This window comes from Sminthopsis crassicaudata, chromosome 2 (assembly GCF_048593235.1).
Source record: "Sminthopsis crassicaudata isolate SCR6 chromosome 2, ASM4859323v1, whole genome shotgun sequence".
Taxonomy (NCBI): domain Eukaryota; kingdom Metazoa; phylum Chordata; class Mammalia; order Dasyuromorphia; family Dasyuridae; genus Sminthopsis; species Sminthopsis crassicaudata.
Window position 1 is genome coordinate 656,546,775 of NC_133618.1, and position 17,657 is coordinate 656,564,431.

The window sequence follows — 17,657 nt, forward strand, 5'->3', positions numbered from 1 at the left end:
GTCTTGTGAAAATGGAAGCAGTTAATTTGGAACTTGTGATTTGGGCAGGATTCAGACAGGAACAAAAGAGGAAAAGCAGTGTGGTCAGTGGATGGAGCCATGGGGTCATAGGGTCATGGTCCTTGGGTAGGGGACAGAGCCTGGAGTTCTGTCACTGACTTCTCTGTGTAACATTAGGCAAATGGTCATCTCTCTAGGCTTCAGTTTCCTTTGAGTGAGTAAAAGGAATTGAACTAGATGACCTTGGAGGTCCCTTTCAGCTCCATAGCTATTATCTTATGATAGGGAAACTAAGGACCATTTATCTACTTACCTCTTTTGTTTCTCTTCAGCTTGATCTGTTGCTGGACACACAGTAGCTGCATAATATATTTGTTAACTTAGAAATAGTGACACTTGTACTCCTCCACTACTGCCAAAAGTTTTTTTTTAATAGAATGATTCAGAGAAAAGAAAAATTGTCTTCACAGCAATACGTGGAAGCCGGAACATATCTCGTTTTGGAGTTCGAACTGGAGAAAGCCTTAGTACCAAAGCGATTGTCAGAAGAACTTGCATCTCGGTATGTAAAAAGATTGACCAAATCTATGTTGTGAAAATAGTATAATGTTATTTAAAAGGAAACAGCTTTGACCAGTCTCTGAATCCTATATGCTGAACAGTCAAATGGGAGATGGAATATTGAATTCTCCTCTTTTCTCTATGCTTCTGTCTCTTTGTAATATAATGACAAATGCTTAATCTACCAGATAATATCTATGTGGGTATCAGTCAGCAGATATTTGGTGAGTGACTACTATGTGTGGTAGTACTGTGCTTAACAGTGGGGTGCAAACAAAGACAAAGATCAATCCCTACCCTCAGGGAACTTGCTTTCTAATGGAGGAGACAGCATGCAAACTACATATACAGACTGATTACATACAGGATAAATTGGAGATGAACATCACTAGAATTCAGGGAGATTGGCTAAGACTTCATGTAGAAGAGGGTATGTTCATGGGGACTTGAAGGAAGCCAGGAAAACCAGGGAAGCCAGGGGTAGAGATGAGAGAAGAATCCAAGGATGGTGCATGTCCAGTGAATAGTGCCCCATTGGGAAATGGAATGTCTTGTGTGAGGAGCCCCAAAAAGGCCAGTGTTGTTGGATCTCAGAGTTCAGTGGGAAGGTGTTGAGGGGAAGAGGGATAGTGTAAGGGTAAGAAAACTGGAAAAATGGGGAAGTGGGGAGCACCAGGTTATAAAGAGCTTTGAATGCCAAACAAAGTTTTTTATTTGATCCTGGAGGTGATATAGACTTGCTGGAGTTCACTGAGATGGGGAAGGGTTGATCAGACCTGAGTTTTAGGAAGATCCATTGAATAGCTAGCGCTGTGGAGACTGAACTGGAGTGGGAGGAGACTTGTGAAAGGCAGATGTGATGAGATAGTTAAATGGAAAATCCTAATTCAAATCTTAATCTTATCTGTCCATCTATCTATCTACACAGACATACATACACACAAATATGTATATATATGGCCAAAGATAATAATATATGTAGATAATCAAATTTTTTTTATTATCTAGAAATAGCTGAGTTGACAGCACAGTAAGCAACAGTATTCATAGTGTGAGTGTCATTGATTACATTAAGATGAATTAGGATTTTCCATTTAAGGATCAATCACTAACTTTTCTTAAACTATTTGGCTTAGACATTATTTTCAAATTAATTTATCTGGCGTTGATGGATATCCTTTGTCTTAACTATTTGATATATATTTCAACATTTCACTGATGTTTAGGGTTTAGATATTTGAACAGACATGGTAGAGTCAAATTTGCCCCTCACTGGGGCAGGGTGGTACTGTGCACAGAACCCTGCATTTCCAGTGAGAAACATTGAATTCTCGCCTTCGTTCCACTATTTATTTTCTCATTTTTAAAACTAGGAAGATGGCACTTTCATTGCTGTCTCACAACAATATTAACACAAGGATCAAATGAGGTTTTCTTCGGAAAGTTCTTGGATAGCTTAAATGTAAAATAGCTTAAATAAATAAATGTAAGCTCTCAGTGCTGTGAGCCGGAGCTCTGCTCTGATGTCTGGTCCCTGCAGCCCATGGGGGTGGGCCTGAGGAGTAAGCCAGCAAGTCCTGTTTGGTCATGGAGGCTTCTAGGATGGACCTCAGAGATAGAAGGAGTCTCTGGACTTTGATGATGTTTGGAGACTTACCACCAGAACAGCACCTGCACATTGATTAATTTTCTAAGTTCACAAAGCCATCTATTATGTGGTGACTGCATCTGCAGAGGGCATATAGATCAGGTAAAGGTCACAAATTCTTAGTGGAGAGAGAGCTGGACTGGACTCAAGCCTGCCAAGATCTTCACATGGACATGTAATTTCATTGCTTGGAACCACAGACCCCTCATCTGCAAGATGGGAATATTCATGCCTTGTCATACCTACAGCTAAGCTAGGGTAAAGTGTAAACTCGCTGTCCAAAGTGCGCCTACAAGATGATTGTCATCAGATCCCTTCCTGCTCTAGAGGACAGCCCTGGGAGCTTATTATAGAGCAGAATGAGCAGAGATCGTCCCTCCAGAAGAGGAAAGATTGTATCTCCCCTTGGGCATCCCTGCTTTTGTGCCCCCTGCCAGCCATCTAGAAATGGAGCATCTATAGAGTAGGAACAGTAATGTGGATGTGGCTCTTCAGAGCAGACTGACACATTTGAAGTGGAGGAGGCCCAGAGTTCTTCCTGGGGAGGAGGCCATGGAGCTGGCTCCCTCCCATGTGTCAGAGTCCCTCCTCCTCCAACAAGCAGCCTTCTCAGCTTCTCTCTTCCCTCCTCTCTATCTTCATCTCCATTAATTTCATCCTCATTTCCTATGAATCTGTTCTTGCTATCCTTAAAAAACCTTCCTTTAACCTAATGGGTGTGCAGCAGCTTTGGAGTCAGGGGACCTTGGGCAAGCCTCTGTGTGTTCATCCATCAAACAGGGACAATAACAGAACCGACCTCACACACTATGAAAGCTCCAATGAGAAAAAAGATGTGAAGCGTTTTGTAAACCTTAGAGCTTTATCTATTTGTTTGCTAATGTCTTCTCAGACTGTCCTCTTCTTTTCCACCATTCACCGATGATTTCTTGGTCAGTCATTTTTCAGTTGTGTCTGACTCTTCCTGATCCCATTTGGGTTTTGTTGACAAAGACACTGGAGTCGTTTTGCCATTTTCCATTCTGTTCAGATGAAAAAACTGAGGCAGACAGGCTGAAGTGACTGACCCAGTGTCATCCAGCCAGTAAGTGTCTAAAGCTGGATTTGGACTCAAACTAGCCATCCCTTCACTGACAAACAACTATTAAAAATGGCCCCTGTTCCCTGCCGCCATGCCAAGTCCTTCCCTTTCCTTTCCTTCCTGTTACCTATTCATTCTTCAGCCCCTCTAAATCTGGTTTCTGTGGATGCTGATTTCTCTGAGGTTCACAATAACCTCTCAGCTGGACAGATGGCCTTTTTTCTTCCCCCACTTCCCTAGACCTTTCTGTGGAGGTCAGCATCCCCTCACCTCTCTGCTGCTTCTTCCCTGAAACGACATGGCTGCTTTCTCCTGATTCTCCACCTGCCAACCTGACTGGATTAAGGCTTCTTAACCTGGGGTCTGTCACTCGTGTTTCATTGGGGTTTGATAACTTTATTTTAATACATTCGGTTTCCTTTGTATCATGTGTGGTTAATTAAATGCATCTGAAGCTTTGTTCTGAGTGAAGGTTCATAAACTTTATCATATTGCCAGAGAGGTCCCTGACCAAAGTTTTTCAGAATGCTTTCTGTCTTTCCTTCCTTGATGATCACATGCATTCTCACATATTTACTTTTGTGCTCTGCATGGATGAGTCCAAATATAGGTGTCCAGCCCAGGTATCTCCCTTGAGTTTGAGCCCCTCACCTCCCGCTGCCTGCTGGACAGTTCTATTTCTAGATCTCTCTGCCACCTCCTACTCATCATGTTTATAGTCTCCCTCCCACTAGCCCAGCTCCCAATCTCTTAGCTGCTTTCCATACTATATTTCCATTCTCTTATTATATTTATTTGCACACATCTATATCCCAGGACCAGGGTTGTCATCTTAGTTTGCATCCGTTTATCCTACACCAGGTACTGAGAGTGACCTTGGCCATAGTAGAGGGTCAGTCCATATAGTTGGTCTGAAATGATTTAAGAGCGGAGATGAACACTAACAGAGAATCTGCTGACTCATGACTAGGTGCTCTTAAGGCCTTTAAGATTTGAGTGGGTTTGGCTTTCTCCTCAAAATTTGATACTATTGTGATAAAGAGAGCGTGTGGTACCTAGGATGGAGAAAAGATTCTCCTGCTCTGTTAGCCTCCTGAATGTTCAAGGTGGCTTATTAGCCCAGATAGCAACTTAAAAGTAACTAGATGGCACAGTGCATAATCCAGAGTCAGAAAGACCTGAATTCAACTTTTTCCTCAAATACTTCCTAGAGGTATGACTTTGGGCAGGACATTAAATCTCTCAGCCTCAGTTTCCACATCTGTAAAATTAGGATTGTATTAGCACCTATCTCTTGGGATTGTTATAAGAATGAAGATGAGATAATATTTGTAAAGTGCTTTGCAAATCTTAAAGTACTATGTAAATGCTAGCTATCGTTATTGTTATTATTCTTCCAGAGAACCATTTTGCTTTCATTTGAAACTATGAGTTCCCTGACCCTAATTTATAAGAAGCCAAACCATTCTCCAGTTGATAAATGGTCAAAGGATATGAACAGACAATTCTCAGATGATGAAATTGAAACTATATCCACTCATATGAAAGAGTGTTCCAAATCACTACTGATCAGAGAAATGCAAATTAAGACAACTCTGAGATATCACTATACACCTGTCAGATTGGCTAAGATGACAGGAACAAATAATGATGAATGTTGGAGGGGATGTGAGAAAACTGGGACACTAATACATTGCTGGTGGAGTTGTGAAAGAATCCAACCATTCTGGAGAGCAATTTGGAACTATGCCCAAAAAGTTATCAAACTGTGCATACCCTTTGACCCAGCCGTACTACTACTGGGCTTATATCCCAAAGAATTACTAAAGAGGGGAAAGGGACCTGTATGTACTAAAATGTTTGTGGCAACTCTTTTTGTTGTAGCTAGAAACTGGAAGTTGAATGGATGCCCATCAATTGGAGAATGGTTGGGTAAATTATGGTATATGAAGGTTATGGAATATTATTGTTCTGTAAGAAATGACCAGCAGGAGGAATACAGAGAGGCTTGGAGAGACTTACATCAACTGATGCTGAGTGAAATGAATAGAACCAGAAGATCACTGTACACTTCAATGTTATATGAAGAGGTATTCTGATGGAAGTGGATATCTTCAACATAAAGAAGATCCAACCCACTTCCAGTTGATCAATGATGGACAGAAATAACTACAGCCAGAGATGGAACACTGGGAAGTGAATGTAAATTGTTAGCACTACTGTCTATCTACCCAGGTTACTTATACCTTCGGAATCTAATACTTAATGTGCAACAAGAAAAGGGTATTTACACACATATATTGTATCTAGGTTTTATTGTAACACATGTAAAATGTATGGGATTGCCTGTCATCGGGGGGAGGGAATGGAGGGAAGGGGGGGATAATTTGGAAAAATGAATATAAGGGATAATATTATAAAAAAAATTACTCATGCATATATACTATGAAAAAAAAAATTCTAAATAAATAAATAAATAAAAAAGAAACTATGAGTTCCCTAGCACAACCAAAAAAAAAAAAATGTAAAAGAAAAAGCCAGGTAACACATCTACAAAAATACCAGACAAGCCCATTATATTGCTTTCCTTGCTTGGCTTACATCAATGCCTTATTTAGGGATGTTTCATTTGGATTTATAGTAAGAATGGAAACTGCCTTTCCCTTTGAGACACAGAATAGACCATTCTAAGAATTCAATGTCACAAGCCTCCAGAATTTAATTATAGATAAAATATGACTCTTTTTTCCTCTCCTATCAGAGTCAAAGAAATCATTCCTCTACGACCTGCCCTTGTCCGTCGAACAGGAGGAGCTCAGAAGGTAAGTACCAGAATTGAAATGATTCCATTACAGTTATCTCTTTCACATCTCAGGGATTGGGGGCACCCTGTGGAATGGAAAATTTGCATAATTTTTTGACCCTCCCTTCATACCAGAGAAGAAGTCTGAATTTTTTCTTTTTCTTTTATGGGATGTTTATAGTACCTCATTATAAAATTTGAATTGATAGTAAATAATAATATACATAAATTTTATGCATTTCTGAGTTTCTAAACTTTTTTCTGTGTCATTTTCTGTGTCATATCATTGCATGATATCTGTGGCTTTCACAAAACTCCCCCCCAAATTCCCATTTAATTTCTTATGCCAGTGAGTCATATATCAAAACCATGATGGGGAAAGTCATATTGTGAAAGGGATAACACTAGTGTTAAGATTATTAAGCATATGTAAATGTAATGCTCCTGACTTACTTCTAAGAGAACAGCCACTTTTGAATTGTTTATCCAGAAGTAGGTATTTGTTATTGAGAGAAAATTGCCTTCTTATCTTTGGTTCCCTTTGAAAACAGTGGTTTCCAGTAGGAAGGTGTAATCTGTGTCTGTAAAGAGAATTTCCTTTCTGTGATTTCAAATGCAGGGCTTCATTAGCATTATTTGTGTAGCCAGGTACAATCAACAAAGCTGTCCACAAAATTATATTTATACAGTGACTTGGATCTTTTGTATCATAAAATCGTATCACTGTTTTTTGTGGGACTGATAGGAGAAACTTGGTGACTATTGAGTGTACTGGGCATTTTGTACCCAGGAATTCCAACTGGTACCACCTTGTCAAATGAAATTTCCCTAAGATATAAATATTTGTGATAGCAAGACTTTCCTAGGATCATTCAGGTAGCAAATAGCTTCAAGAAAGTGGATGGGGAGTTAATGTATGTATGTATGTTTTATCTTAGAAGAATTGAGATCTATCAAAAGCTGTGAATGCTCAAAATGGCACTAAGGCTTTTGGACTATTTTGTTTTGTGGGTCTTTTGGGATTGGGGAAAAGATAAGGACCACATAAACCTTTAGGTTAAACAAAATGCTTGGTTTACTTTGCATAGATAATACAAGTAGAGTAACACATTTGATTTTTGTTTTTTTCAATTCATCAGTAAACTGCCATGAAAAAATGGGTTGATAGTATGTTATAATGACACGTTATTACAAGGTATTATGAATCTTATACTACTTATATTGACCCTGTTGCTCAATTCTACAGTTGTCACCAATAGTAAAAATCCCAAATCTTATGGAATTATTTGAATGATTATGAATGGGATTACTTTGTAATGCAAACTTTATCATTCTCAAAGTTAACTGCTATAGCTGTCATCAGACTGGGAAGGAAATTAGTTTTCATTTAGAGTGTTATATGTTTCTTTGAATCCACCTTATTAATTCAGTCTAAATTTTGACTTCAGAACCAGGATTCTTGACCTCCAAAGTCTCCAGGCTAGATTCCCTAATGAGTATGTTATTAAGGGAAAAGTTAATTAGTATTTAGCAAGGGAAGTCATGATCACTAAAAGTCAGCATTATTTGATCAAAAATAGGTTATGTCAAGCTAATTTTATTTCCTTTTTTTTTTTTTTAAAGATTACTAGCTTGATAGATCAAGGAATGCCTTAGATTTCAGCAAGGCATTTGATAAAGAGTCTTAATCTCATCTTTGTGAACAAGTTGGAGAGAGATAAATTGGATGTTAGTAAGGTTTAGATAGATCTAGAAATGGTTGAATTTCTGTACCCAAAGACTAGTGATTATTGAAAGAATGTTTAATTAAATAGAATAAAGTCTTCACTGGCATGTCATGTTATTCTATTTTTTTTTTTTTTTTGGTACTTAATAGTAGTTTTTTTTTTTCCAATTACCTGTAAAGATAATTTTCAACATTCATTTTTGTAAGATTTTGAGTTTCAAATTTTTCTCTTCTTTCTCCTCCTTCCCCCTTTCTCAAGAGGGCAAACAATCTGATATAGGTTGTACATGTACAATAATGTTAAAATTTCCATATAACTCATGTTGGGAAAGAAGAATCAGAACAAAAGGGAAAAATCATGAGAAAGAAAGAAAACTGAAAATAGTCTGCTTCAATCTACATTTAGAGTCCATTTTTTCTCTGGGTGTGGTGGCATTTTCCATCACAAGTCTTTTGGAATTATCTTGGATCATTGTATTGCTGAAAAGAGCTAAAGCTATTATAGTTGATCATCATGTAATGTTGCTGTTATTATGTACAATGTTCTCTTGGTTCTGCTCACTTTACTTAGCATCAGTTCACATAAGTCTCTCCAGGTTTTTCTGAAATTCACCTGCTCATCATTTCTTATAGAGCAATAGTATTCCATTATATTCATATACCACAATTTGTTTGGATATTCCCCTCAATTTCCAATTTTTTGCTATCACAGAGAGCTTCTATAAACACTTTTGTACGAGTGGGTCCTTTCCCCTATTTTATGATCTCTTTGGAATATAGACCCAGGAGTAAATACTGCTGGATCAAAGGGTATGCACAGATTTATATCCCTTGCACATAGTTCCAAATTGCTCTTCAGAATGGTTGGATCATTTCACAACTCCACAACAGAACTCCTGTTAAGCAATTTTTGTCAGTGACTCTTTATACCAGTCTTCCCAAATTTCTCTGAAACCAGCCCCTTCATTATTTCTTACAGGACAATAGTATTTTATAACTTTCATATAATACGAATTGTTCACCTCTTCCTAATTAATTGCTACTCCTTTCTTTGCCATTTCATAAAGAGTTTCTGTAAACATTTTTACAGTTATTATTGTTATAGCTTTATAGTTATTATATAGTTATAGCTTTTTCTTCTTTCTTTGGCTTTGGGATATAGACTTCATAATGGTATTGTATTACAGTTTATTATTTTGTAGCTCCAAATTGTTTTCCAGAATGGCAGGGTCAGATCATAAATATAGTCATACAAAATGAATTCTTACATTAGCTATGTCAGGAAAAAAGGAAGGAAGGAAGAAAAGATAAGAAAGAAAAAATAGTCTTTAGTCTATATTCTGAGCCCATTAACTTTCTTATATGGAGGTGGTTAGTATGTTTTCATCATCAGTCCTTTGGAATTATGGTTAGTCATTATGTTGATCAATTATTAAGTCTTTAAAAGTAGATTCTTTTTTCAATATTGCTATTATTGTATAAACTGTTCTCCCATTTTTGTTCACCTTGCTTTGTACCAATTCATGCAGTTCTTTCCAATTTTTTCTAAATCCATCCCTAGCATCGTTTCTATAATTTCTTTGGGGTATAGACCTAGAAGCATTACTGGGTCGAAGGATATGCACATTTAAGGAGGTTAGTTTTTGGAGAAGTTACAAATTGCTTTACAGAATATTGGAATAGTTCAGAAAAAGCACTTGTTAATGTATCTGTTTTCTTACAGCCATTATTTGTCATTTTTTGTTCACTTTGTCAGTTTGATGAGCGTGATTCTGTAGAGTTGTTTTAACTTATATTTTGCTAACTACTTGTTATTTAGAGGATTTTTTAATATGGCTATCGATAGCTTGGATTTCTTCATCAGTAAATTTCTTATTCATATCCTTTGACTATTCCATATTTTGCTAACTACTTGTTATTTAGAGGATTTTTTAATATGGCTATCGATAGCTTGGATTTCTTCATCAGTAAATTTCTTATTCATATCCTTTGACTATTCCATCAACTGGAGAGTGGCTCTTATTCTTGTATATTTAACTCGTCCATATATATCTTAGAAAGTGAATCTTCACCAGGAAGATCTGCTGCCAAGGATTTTTCAAGATGGAATTTAATATGAATAAATGTAAAGCCCTAGTGGTGGGCTTAGGAACTCAATTTTCCTATATGCAGGAAAAAGGAGATATGTTTCTACTATAGTTTGTATAAAAATGACCTGAGGATTTTAGTTAGCTCTTGCTCGGTGCTTGACAAGGTGGAAGTCACTCAAATTGCTTAATATAAGTAAAACATTTCCTAAAAACTAAGCAGTCAAATTGGCTGACTGGAGCTATTTTCTATGTACTAGAGACTTTTTAAGTGGATGCTATTTAATTGCTTTGTTAAGATAGTTGAAAAGAGTATGTCTGATTTGGATTAGGAGATCTCTATAGTCCCTTCTGTCTCTGGGGTGTTATGATTCTATGATTCTGATTCCTCATTTTTACTAGGCAGTGGATGATTACCACACTCAGATCCAGAACATTGCCACAGCCGTCTTAGACGAATACCACAAAATGTTTGGCAAAGAGCTGACTACAGGAAAAGATCTGGATAACCAAACTCTGGAGGATCACAAGTGCCAACTCAATTATGAGCTCAATTGTTCTGGAAAATATTTTGCTTTTAAAGAACAGCTTAAGGTAAAACACTCATTCAAAAAAAGTGTTTTCCTTATTCTAATCAACATACAACACTCTTTACATTCTTTCTCCAAAGAGCTTTTTACTACCAGGAGAGGAGAGAAAATGACAGTTATTTAGTGTCAGGGCTGGGGCTAGAACACATATGCTCCTACCAGATCAGAACTTTTTCTACTGAACCAACTTGGTCCTATACAAATAGACAGATCACCATATTTCTATAAGTTTAAAATTGAAGATAAAGATCAATCAATAGTTAAGCCATTTGAACATAATCCCAATTTTTCATTCTGCCTACACCAAAACAATATTTTATATTGTACAATGTAGGCTTTCCCTGGGGCTTTCTGGGTTGACTCAGTTCAACTCATTAAAGATTTAATCAGGATGTTTTTTATTTGCTTTTATAACATTGTAATAAGTTTCTTGGGAATAGAGAAAGTAGAAGACATGATTCCTATCTTTAGGGAGTTTCTAATCTAATTTAGTAACAGAGGGAATACTGATTTTCCCCAGTCTTTAGTATAATTTAATATATAAACACTGGGGCCTTGGTTCCTCTTCATGCCTTGCCTGATGAAAAAAAAATATAGCATATTTGGCCTCAAGTAAGTTATTTGCTGACAAAGTATCATGGATACTGCTTTCTCTATTTATTCCTACAATGTAGCTTCATACAAGAAAAAATATCCTTCATTTCTCTCTAGTCTGTATTCATTTCTCCACAGAAATAAATGCTCTTTTGGGAATCTGGTTGCATTGAACAAAATCTTCAGTAGTCAATATTGAAAAGAGCAATTTTATTAAATTATAATTAAACTTTTAAGGGCAGATGCAGTTGACTTCCCAGCCTTAGCCTTTATTGTTGGCAAAGAGGAAAATGGTAATATCCCACAAGAAGAAGAGAATGGGAAAATATGGTGGAAAAATCACCTGGTAAAGCTGACTGGGTATAACAACAGGCATATTCAGCCAAAGAGAGACAAAGTTGAATTGGAAAAGGAACTGCTAAGGACAGTTTTACACAATTGTAGAAAATATGCTGAACTAATGCAGCAATTTTGTGGCTAGAAAGGCTTCAAATACACCAAAGGAGGATCTGAGGATCATCAAAGGTGGGAGCAAAGTTCAGAGGGTTTTGTCATTAGGTTGACTGTAAAATAATGATTTTTTTGACCATAGCAACTTCCAAAGGCCACCTATTAAGTAGATGGTAACAGAGACCAAGGGACAAATCATTTAGCCTCTGAAGAGTCAGCAAGAAGGGGTTTGGTGCAAGGTCTGGAGAGAAAATGGGGACCAGGCTTTTACTTGGTGTATAGGAAAGTGTTGTGAGATGGACATTTCTATATTCTTGCAGCATTCAGTGGTGAAGATTGTGAGAGAGAAATACCTGAAGACAACTGCATTTGAAAACCAGGAGGATCTGCAAGCATTTATCAGTGAGCTGTATATATTCTTAGTGGATCAAATGCATGTCATCTTGAATCAGGTACTTATAACTACGTTTTCCCTAACTTATATCCACCAAGAATAATGGCAACAACCTTACCTTCTTCTACAGCAATGGTGTCAAAGTCAAATGAAATGTGCAGGCTACATAATTGAATTTTAGCTCATTGTATTTTTATTTATTTTGTTAAATATTTCCCTATTACACTTAAATCTGGTTCTGACCATATTCAATACTATGCTCATTGTGTGCTGTTTCTCAACAAACTTGACAGTGGTAATGTTTCTGCCATATAGTAGTAATTTCTTTTTTCTACTAGCATTCATCTCTAAAGTCCTGAAAGAACCTTTTGTTAAGTTCATTGCCTCATCCTGGTACTCTCATAGACCCTCTTCAATTTTTCTTTCACTGCTCAAATTCATCAGAAAATTGACACGATCACTGGTGATCTTTTTTTATTGAGAAAACAACTTTCCCTTAATGTTGAGTTGATGGAATCTTTCACTAATGTGGACTTGGAAGCACTGACTTGGGAAAATGGTGGCAGTTCTGTCAGGATACTAGATTAGAAGGGACAAGGAGCAAAGACTTGAGGTAGAGACTTGGGATTCTTCTTTGTCAGGATGATGGTACCTAAGCCAAAAGACTAACTGGATAGAAGCAAATAGAGTTGACTTGCCACTGACAGTCAGACTGATGGGTATCTTCTGTGTAATTTTCTCTTGTTTTGTTTTTCCTGGGGTCTTGAGAGCAGCCTTCCTTTCAGTTCAGTAATCACCACAAGTGAAACCAGGTGTTAAAGTCCAAATCCTTTATTATCTCTTTCAAAGTCTTGTCTCCTTCACTTGGGGCTCGGCTAGTTTTCTTAGAGGCCTATATCTCTCCTTGGTTCCGAGAGCTAGAGCTCCCAACTGCCTTCTCTGGCTTCTGAATCTCCTCAAATATCAATCCTGGCCAAGGCTTCTAGCTTATTTGCTTCACACTGAGCCTGTGACTCCTAAGCCTGGTAGCCCCAAATTAGTTCATAGACATCCATGAGTTTAAGAGCACCCAGGATCCAGTTCAGCTACTCAACCTTTAATTAGCTTATAAGCCACTCCCACACAGAGCCCTAGAAGCATCTCCCATCTGGGATCCAAGGCTATGATTTCTTTTTCAGCTGCATTTCTTCACTTGCTACTTTGCCCTTGGCTATGATCTCTAATTCTGTTCATTGACAAGGCTGTACAGGGACTCCAATCAATCTTTGCGATGTGTTTATAATTGTGGAGAAAAAAATCACCCCAGACAACACAAATGCATTGTTTGTGTAGTTGTGAAATGATCCAACTATTCTGGAGAGCAGTTTGGAATTATGCCCAAAAGATTATCAAATTGTGCATACCCTTTGATATAGCAGTGTCTCTATCCCAAGCAGGGATCCTTGTTTCCTAAGGATATCATAAAAGAGGGAAAAAGACTTGTGCAAAAATGCTTGTAGTAGCTCTTTTTGTAGTGGCAAGGAATTGGAAACTGAGTAGGTGCCCATCAGTTGGAGAATGGCTGAATAAGTTATGGTATATGAATGTTATAGAATATTATTGTTCTATAAGGAATGATGAACAGACTGATTTCAGAAAAGCCTGGAAAGACTTACATGAACTGATGCTGAAGTAAATAGAACCAAAGAACATTTGTTGTACACAGTAACAAGTGATGATCAACTGTGATGAACATGATTCTTTTCAATAATGAAGAGAACTAAGACAATTCCAATAGACTTGGGATGAAAAGTGCCATTCACAATCCAAAGAAAGAATTATGGAGATTGAATATGGATCAAAGCATAATATTTTAACCTTTTTATTATTGTTGTTTTTTGCTTGTTTTTTCTTTCTTGTGGTTTTTTCCCTTTTAAATAATCTGATTTTTCTTGTGCAGCATGATGAATATGAAAATATGTTTGGAAGAATTGAACATGTTTAAGCTATATGAAATTGCTTGCTGACTTGGGGAGGGGAAGGGAGGAGGAAGAGATAAAAATTTGGTACACAAGGTTTTGCAAAAGTGAATGTTGAAAACTATCTTTGCCTGTATTTGAAAAAATAAAATACTATTTTAAAAAATCATCCCAGACAACCATAGGTCATCCCAGACAACCATAGAGAAACTGAGGCAGAGCTCTGAGCCAAAAACACTTCATTAGAGGAGTCTGACTTCCTTCCAATCAAGTGGACTCCAGACCTCCTCCTCAATCTGATGATTCAGGGCACTACTTTTATAGGGTTACAATTATGCTAAATAGAGAACAGCAATTTGTTTTGTTTTGTTTTGTTTTAACTTTAAAAAAATATATTTATTTTCCCCAGTTACATGTAAAACAGTTTTTTACATTTTTAAAAAAAACCTTTGAGTTCTAGATTCTCTCCCTTTCTCTCATAACCCTAACCCCCATTAAGAAGACACATCTGTAGTTATACAAAAATATAAAAGTAATGTGGTGAAAGAAAACATAGATATCTCCCTTCCCCCTCAAAAAAAAACCTTCAAGAAAAATAAAGTAAAAAAGGGTATGTTTTAATCTGTATTCAGACACAATCACTTCTTTGTCTGTGATGCATAGCATTTTTCATTGTAAATCCTTCAGAGTAGTCTTGATTGTATTGCTGAGAAGAGCAAAATCATTCACAACTGATGATCCCAGCTATTACTTTGTATTACTTTGTACACACTACATTTCACTTTGTTTGAGTTCATAGAAGACATTACAGGTTTTTCTGAGAGCGTCCTGCTCATCATTTCCCATAGAACAATAACATTCCATCATAATCACATGTAACAGTTTATTCAACCATTCCGCAATTGGTGGGTATACCATCAATTTCCAATCCTTTGCCCTGATAAAAGAACTGCTAAAAATATTTTTGTACATATAGGTCCTTTTCCTTTAAAAAAAAATCTCTTTTGGGATTCATGCCTAGTAGTGGTATTAAGTCAAGTCAAAACACCTGCATGATTTTATAACTTTTTAGACATATCAAACAGCAATTTCATTGGATACCATAATTAAGAGCTAAACTATCAGCAGGGTCATAAGGTTGTGGGATGGTCACGTCAGGAAATATTTCCACTGACTAGACTGTTATAAGATGGATGATCTGCTTTTTGGTTAAGCAAAGGGAGATAACACATACCCAAGATCATTTTGGGGCTCAGGGGAAACTTACAGCCATCTTGCCAATATGGAATTTGAGCAAAACAGTGTAGAGAAATTTTATATCAGCACTCTCATGATGCAAATAGGCTTCATAGCTGATAGACAAGTAATTTCTATTATTTAAGCATGAGGTTTGCAAAAAGATCTCTATCAAAATCTATATCCCTTATATTCCTATATGACTCATACACAATATGAATTATTCTTATATTTACTATTAGATAATTGACTAGATAATGTATCGCTAAATGAATAACTACTGCTCCTTAAAAAATAATGGATTAATACCGATTAGTTTAAAGAGATCAGCTTTCTCATCACCAATGAAATGGCTGATTGATTGGAGTCTAAGCCAGATCCAGGCCCAGAGAGAGACTTGTGTGTTTGCTAGGCCTTCCTCTAGCCTTTGAATCTGAGAACTCAAATGTCCACCCAACCAAGCTCTACGTAATTTCTGCTGTAACTCTTCAGATCTTTTCATATATGGCTGAAGCCTATTCAAGAAACAGGGCTGCTGAGTTGTCAGGGGAGGCATATGGATCACCTCCCTTTTTATCTTCAATAGTAGGAAAAAAGGAAAGTTCCCTTGTTCTGTCAGAGGTCCTGTTTCTTCTCTTTATTTACTGCTAAGATGAAAAAAAATATTTCTTAATCATATTTAGAAAGTTATAATAGATCATTACTTATTCCTCAATACCTTTTTCATGTGAGTTTCTAAATTATAGTTATCTTTTGGTTGATTTATAAACTTCTTTCCAACTTTCAGTGCAGATTAAACACCCAAAATCTTGTCTTGTTTTCCTTTGCTTCTTCCAATAGTTGAAGAACCTGAGCAATATCTGTCATTCTCATAGGTTTACCTGCCATCTCTTTGCAAATTTCATACATGATAAATGACTCTCTGAAGGTTTTCTTCTTGATTCAATTATACCTTATTAATCTATCTAAAAGAAAACTGCCAAGAAGCCTTGGAATCACCTTAGAATTTATATTCTTAGTTTTCTGCCTTTTAGAATCCTTAAAGTTTCTGTAAACCTAATTCACTCCATTTTGCCCATCTCACCTCTTTGTCTTTGAACAGAGCATGCCAGAAGAGGCGCAGAGCTCCACAGCCGTGACCACCCCTACCTCTTCGGACCAGCTCCGACTCTTTGCATACGAAGCCCAGGTCAACGAAGACTTCCCTCTGGCCACAGTGTACTACGAGGAGGTGAAAGAGTCCCCCCTGGCCCTGGTCACTGACCCACAAAGCAGAAGCCAGGAGGCCTTTCTGGCGTCCTGGGGGGTTCTCTGATGAGTGCTCTTTGTGGCTGATGGGGCCCTTCATGGAGAGCCAGCCATCGGACTGGGCTTCAGAGTCGTTTTCCTTTGATCTCAAGAGTCACTGTCCCTGGTTCTAGGCAGAAAGTCTGCTTCAACTCTGTGTTTCCAGCTTCATTTACATCATCAGTTATTCTCAAACTATTCAGCTCTCTTAGCATGTTACCAAATAGTTATTTTGACTTCTAGTCTTTCTTTTTTTAAAATCTTATACATTAAAAAAATTTTCAATAATATTTTATTTTCCAAATACATTCATTTCAACATTCATTTTTGTAAGATTTTGTGTTCCAAAATTTTCTCCTTCCCTTCCTTACCTCCTCCCCACCCTAAGTAATCTGATATAGGTTAATTATGTGAAATTCTTTAATTTTTAAAATTCTTTTTTATTTTTAATTTAATTGAAAAAAAAAGACTGAAAAAAAAAAAAACAGAACAAAACAAAACAGAACACTGTCATGTGCCTAGCAGAATGTCAGGGAAGATTCAAAATTTAGCAGGGAATTTCCAGAAAGGAATATTATCCAGAAAAGATAACATAGTAGTAAAAGGAATTATATTCATAAGTGTCTATCTTTTCTTTACTTCCTTGTAGGATGCTCTGTGTACTTTTTAAACTTTATTCTTTTTTCCCTTTCATTTCCCCCCTTCCACTCTCCCCAAAAAGCTGTAGTTAAGCATAGCTATATTTAATAGATACATACAAACATACATACACACTCCCACCCCTGCCCATGCATATATACATATTTATAGCCATCCAGACTCACACACATATACATATATCTATGTACAGATATACATAGAGCAACAATATACAATTCTTTGAAACATTATTTCCATATTTGTCATGTTGTGCAAGAAAAATCCAAGTTTTATTATTTAATATTTTCTAATTTTTTAAAGAAATGTTCCTCTGATGTATGTACTACATTCAGTATTGTAAGAAAATGGGATCCTTTAAAGTTGTACAAAAATTTGGTAGAACTGGTAGTTGTACTTGGTTATTCTTTTAATTCAAATCAATTGAGTGTAACTTATGTGATAGTAGCCAGGGGAGACACAAAGTTTATATAAGACAGTAGTTTCTTCCTTCATGGAAAGATTACTTTGTGGTTCTAGTTATGTGATCCAGGGCAAGTCACTGTTTGCCTCAGTTTCCTCCTCTGCAAAATGAGCTGGAAAAGG

General features: G+C 36.8%; 1 protein-coding gene across 8 annotated transcripts in view; it reads left to right on the plus strand.

Annotated features, from left to right (window-relative positions):
- Window positions 1–17,657, plus strand: part of CFAP70 (cilia and flagella associated protein 70) — a 67,504-nt gene that overhangs the window by 24,835 nt on the left and 25,012 nt on the right. For 7 of the 8 annotated variants that reach the window (XM_074296836.1, XM_074296837.1, XM_074296838.1 and 4 more), the window contains 5 exons: window positions 471–562; window positions 6,052–6,112; window positions 10,309–10,500; window positions 11,861–11,992; window positions 16,231–16,359. In XM_074296836.1, the coding sequence (XP_074152937.1) occupies window positions 471–562; window positions 6,052–6,112; window positions 10,309–10,500; window positions 11,861–11,992; window positions 16,231–16,359 (606 nt within the window). The remainder of the gene's footprint in view (window positions 1–470; window positions 563–6,051; window positions 6,113–10,308; window positions 10,501–11,860; window positions 11,993–16,230; window positions 16,360–17,657) is intronic. The other variant, XM_074296842.1, reaches the window with a different exon arrangement.